The sequence below is a fragment of the Epinephelus moara genome, chromosome 2, assembly GCF_006386435.1.
Source record: "Epinephelus moara isolate mb chromosome 2, YSFRI_EMoa_1.0, whole genome shotgun sequence".
NCBI lineage: Eukaryota > Metazoa > Chordata > Actinopteri > Perciformes > Serranidae > Epinephelus > Epinephelus moara.
Window position 1 is genome coordinate 2808699 of NC_065507.1, and position 5519 is coordinate 2814217.

The 5519-nt window shown below is 41.2% G+C and overlaps 1 protein-coding gene across 1 annotated transcript in view; it reads left to right on the top strand.

The window, feature by feature from the left end:
* Positions 1–2677: 2677 nt before the first annotated feature.
* The window catches only part of LOC126400821 (transcobalamin-1-like), a 3930-nt gene continuing 1088 nt past the window's right edge, over positions 2678–5519 (top strand). Inside the window, exons 1-3 of the mRNA XM_050061795.1 lie at positions 2678–2769; positions 2867–3008; positions 5326–5462. Coding sequence (XP_049917752.1) covers positions 2697–2769; positions 2867–3008; positions 5326–5462 — 352 coding nt within the window. The 5' untranslated portion in view covers positions 2678–2696. The remainder of the gene's footprint in view (positions 2770–2866; positions 3009–5325; positions 5463–5519) is intronic.

The window sequence follows — 5519 nt, forward strand, 5'->3', positions numbered from 1 at the left end:
CACCTCTGACCTCTGGTCCCACAACTCCACAGTACCTGAAGACTTGAAACAACGACTCTCAGTTGTCAGCAGGAAGAATATTTCTTCTTACATCATCCACAACCTGACCCATTCAGACTCCGGCCTGTACCAAGAGGAGTGTTGGACCGACGGCAAAGTCACATATGAGAGAAACAGCAGTGTCATTATCTGTAGTATAAGGATTGAGCAAGAAATTACTTTACTGAGACCTGGAGAATCAGTGGACCTGCCATGTTATGGAGCAGCTGAGAATCTGGATTTCCTGTGGCTCAAACGTGACTTTAGATATAAACAAGAAATATGGAACAAAGTTTTTGGGGACAATACGACATCAGTGATGGATGATGCTGGATCAAGATACCAAGTGGAGAAAAACTCATCAGATCTGCGTGTATTCAACTTCACAACAACGTTAAAGAAAGAGTATACCTGTCTGCTGATGAACAGACAACAGTGTGTTAGCAGTGAACGTGTACTGTATCACCAGAAGCCAGAGTTTCTCTATCACTCAGCAAGGGAGACGGCTGTGTTGCCTTGCACTCTCACTGATTTCAGTGATGACCAGCCCCCACGTTGGATTAATGTCACCTCCAACACTGAACTAAACAACACAACAAACCAGACTGTGCCTTCAGTGGACCAAAACTACTCTCTGGTGTTTTCATCACTGACATTAAATCACACAGGAGGGTATGACTGTAAAACCTCTCTCAGGGTGAAAAGTTATCATCTGTTGGTGTGTCCTAAATTTGGTCCTCCTGCTGTCGAGCTCTTCTCAGAGGGAGAAGAAGTCACTCTACAATGCAAAGATTTGAAGAAGGGTAGGTCGCCTGTTTGGTTCATCAAGTCAAACCAAACAGAAGGCAGAATTGTTCGTATAGTTTCTGATCAGACCATGAGCAGAGTGAGCTTTGGCTCTGATGGGAGTTTGGTTATCTCTAATGTCTCACTGAAAGACACAGGAGAGTATTGGTGTGCAGTTCACCAAGATTTTCAGTGTGTGTCATCAGTCAAAACTGTGTTAATGTACAGAGATCCCTTTGGGATTCACTCCACCTTCTACACAGTGAGATGCTCAGTGCTCAGTGGTCTGCTGATGATGCTCTGTGTTGTTGTAGTGGCTGTGAATCAGAGGAGCAGGAGAGGAGAGCAGCTTTCAGCTCAGACACACAGTTAATATGCATATGTTCATTTCCTCACTGTCTGTCTGTGACAATGTCAAAAGTACAAGAGGTGAAATAGAAGATGGGAAAAAAGACAAATGAATACAAAACAATCAGAATAATAATAGAAAGAATGTTGGGAGAAAAAGTTGACAAGTTTACAAGTCAAGCTTTGATCCTGACAGGGTGCAGATATATATGTATATATGATATATATTGTAGTTAGTTTGTCTTTGTGTTGTTGTGGATCCATGTGATTATAGGGATGACTGCTTTGGGCTGCACCCTGACACACAGCAGGGGGCTGCTCTGTTATGTCATATTGTTTGGAATATTTTGGAACATTTCACTAATCAATCTTTGAACATTGCTTTCACCTCAGCTGTTGTTTTTGATCATTTGACTGATCTGTATCTTGTGTTATTGTACTGATGTTTGATTTGAAATGATTCTGTGATTCTTTTATTCTATGTGAAGGAATCTGAGTTGCCTTTTATGCATTTATAATTGTTGTATGTTGGGGTGTTGTCAGTGTTATATGATTGTTATTATACCCTGCTCTATATCAATCAATAATCAAGTGTCTCTATAATAAAGGTGAAACATAAACAATCAGACCTGGTACCCACTTTTTACTCTTCTGATCATGTAGGCTGTCAGAAATGTGGTTTTCTGATGTCACTAAATAAAGGTCACAGTAAAGTGTGTGCACACATCCAATCCTAATATTGCGGCCAGGTGCAGGAAAGCAGATTGAGTGCAGGAAAAAGCAGAGAATATCAGTCAACTGGATTCTAGCTCCCAAACTTTGATTTGAACTCAACAGTCATGTTGTGGGGATTGTTGTGTTCAAATGCTCATGTGCTCATAGCTGCCAAAACATGATGAAGTGTAACCTGAGAGTGACTGTGGTGACACTGTAATGATGTGGTGGAAGGAGAAAAGTCTCTGTGTTTTTGTGAGCATTAGACGCACCCCAATGTGACTCTTCAAACATGGACACTCTTGTTTCCAAGCATTAAATCATCCTTTGGAATCTGACTGTTTCATTCCTGTTTATCTCCCCCTAACTAGATGTGACAGGTTTTCTGTGTGTCATCACAACAGTCAACATTAACATCCATCTTGTCAGGACAGAGATCCAGAGATCTAATAGTCACTACTGTTTCAGCTCATCTGCCTCCTCACCATGTCACGGCCCCTCTAATGCCACCTCATGCTGGCGTGCCAATGTTTTAAGCAGCCTCAATAAAACATCAATCTGAAGAGGTGATGGAAGAGTGCTGCAGTATATTTGAGCGTCAGTGTTCACTGCACAGTTTACAAAAGTTAGCAGTGCAAACATCATTTCGTAACCTCAAGGTGACATTTGGCTCTATGGAAAACATTATCAGCTCTTTCAAACTAAGATCAACACAGCTCACTGTGCTCAGGTGTGTAAACAGTGATGACTGGAATAAAACACAGGGGCTGTGGCAGCACAGTGACCTTCCAGTCAGGTAAGTCTCAGCCATGATGAAGATGCCCGCTCTGCTCTCTGCTGCCCTGCTGCTGCTGTTGCTGCTCCCTGGGAATCTGACTGAAAGTAAGAATTCATGAAACAGATTTCAAGTGATGTTCTTTATTACTGGATATAAATAAATCTTTTTTTTCTCTGGTGTTTTTTGTCATCCATCATTCAGTAAGTGAACCAGTTCCCATTGAGGTGGTGGTGGAGAACAGCTTACTAGGCACCGCTCCTGAGACCTTCAGCACTCATGTGGTGTACAGAGGGATCCTGCTGGGCGCACTGAAGAGACTCATGAGCTCCGATGCAAACTTTAAGTAAGACCTTAACATCAGCTGTCACCGGAGAGCGACAACTTATTGATATGAGTAGATAAACTTGCTGACTGGCACTTCACAATAGTGATACATATTTGTCTCACAGTGGGGTCCCTTATTCTCAAAATGATCTGTGCTCAGAGTACATCCTTGCAGGAGGTGTTGTGTAACTGCAAACCCTGCAGCAGGGGCGTAGCAACAAATTCTGGGTCCTAGCAGTCTCTGTGGGCCCCCACCCTTACTTGGTACATGTCTCTCTTATGCACATTTTTACACCTTTTGCTTTCTTTCCCTTTCCTTTCTTTCTTTTCTTTTTCAGACCCCCAGTATCCCTTTGTTGGGGACAGACATGAAACAAGACAGTATATTTGACGCCAGCAGCATAAGCAGCCACTCACTCGGCTCTAGCTGCATTTAGAGACAAATCCTATAGCAGGAGGGACTAAACAATTTTGGACCTTTGAGGGACTGTTCTTTACGTATTAGAGGAGGGGGGTGGCTGGACTCTGGTGGCTGGTGTTAAATGCATGACCCTCCCTCCACCATAAATCAGTTATAAGATTTTTAAAACGTACACTTTGATGTTTGAAAGTTTAACGCTGAAGACGAAATTCTGGAGTTTAAGCCTCAGTTTTTCCTTTTTTTCATGCATGCTGGTTAGTTCGTGTTTATTTTTGTAGGAAATTTAAACTAAGAACAAAGTGATTTTTCTGACATAAGTGTTCATCCGGTGGCACGGTCCTGTAGTAGTTAGCATTGTCACCTTACAGCAAACGGGTTTGGAAGCTATGTATCCTTTAAAAATTGGCAGTAAAAAAAGCCAAATTTTTGACTATTTTTTCCCTTTTTCACTCTTTTTTTTTAAATAATTTTCCACTCTAATTCTTCACTCTTTCTCTTGCAAATAATTTATGATTAGCCATATTTTAAATGAGACATATAATAAAGTGAGTTTGATGAACTATCACCATTATGAACTCAGATTTGGTTGTTTTTGGAAGCGCCCGTCATGCACAATGTGTCCATGGGCCATCAGAAATTTGAAAATTCAATGATAATTTCTGTCTTTACAGTTTCTGGTGATAATTAAGGGTGTAATGTTGGCAGCAACCTGCAGGTTTGAAAGACATGTTTTCTTTAAAAATCTGCAGTAAAAAATAAATAAATAAAAAATAAACACAAAACACAGCCATTTAAATGTGTATGCCCCTCCCTTTAGCCAAAATAAAAAAAAAACAAAAGTCTCTCTCCAGTACTTAAAAAAAATATTTGACATGCTTCCGCTACATTGAAGGGCACCCCTGGGTAACCAGTCTCACTTTCCCCCACTATGACACCCCTGCCCAGCAGTGTCTTTGAAATCCATATGCAAATGTAATTATAAGTGACATGAGTAAAACAGCTAAATGGACACAAAATGCTGAGCCAGTATGACGAATAAGTTCCTGTTCTGTCACATCTTTAAAGCTCTCAGCTACAACACTGATCCACAGAGGGAACACTGAAGCTGATATCTACACACCCAACCATCGTCATCACTGACGAGTCTGCAGGCTGCCGACTTTTAAATTTCAACCAGAGATATTAAGACACTGGCTCAGTGGAAAATTCTGAATCACACACTGAGTGGAGGATTTACAAGTTAAATACAGAGCACAATCACTTATAATTATGGGCAGATAAGGCACTTCTGACACACGCCTACCACATGCAATGGAATCATCAGCACACTGACAGTGATCTGAATATTAATATTAATCATCTTTATTTCAAAATTAAAGCGCACTGTTGCTCAAGATTATAAAATCAGTCGTCCGTATGTGTTCCACTTAGCCAAACAAGAAGTGACAGGATCATTTGGGCCTAATAGTTAATAATAATAATGATAAAAAATAATTTATAGGCACCTTTCAAAGCACTCAAGGACACATTAGAAAACACAGTTATAAAACATGCAGCAATGTATCCATAGATCATAAATGTAGAGCATAGAGCTGGGTGTCATCTGCGTAGCAGTGGAATTGAATGCCAAACTTTATGGAGATATGGCCAAGAGGTGGAAGGTAGATTGTAAATAAAAGGGGACCTAAGACAGTGCCCTGAGGAACACCACTAGTAACTAGAAAAAACTGGATCTGAAATTTCTAAGTTGAGCAAAGACAGTGGGGCCAGACAATGTTTGCATGAATGAGTAATAAGTTGCCCTTCTGGCAATCAGCCAAATGCAATGCGGTTGCTCACAGTGACAGCAGCTGTCGCCCACATTCAAAGTAACTCACCAAGTGGATCTCCGTTGTTCTTCCGTTTGGTCCTGCAGGTTCACGTACACCGAGGATCCAAACTACGGCCCGTACCTGGAGAGTGTGAACGGAGTGGCTGGAAACGATAAAGACCATACGTACTGGGAGCTGCTGGTCAGGACTCCAGATGGCAAAATCATAAGACCTGATGTTGGTGAGTCCACTATGCAAACATTTTTTGTCGTTGTAATTTAACAGTGGATCAGATCAA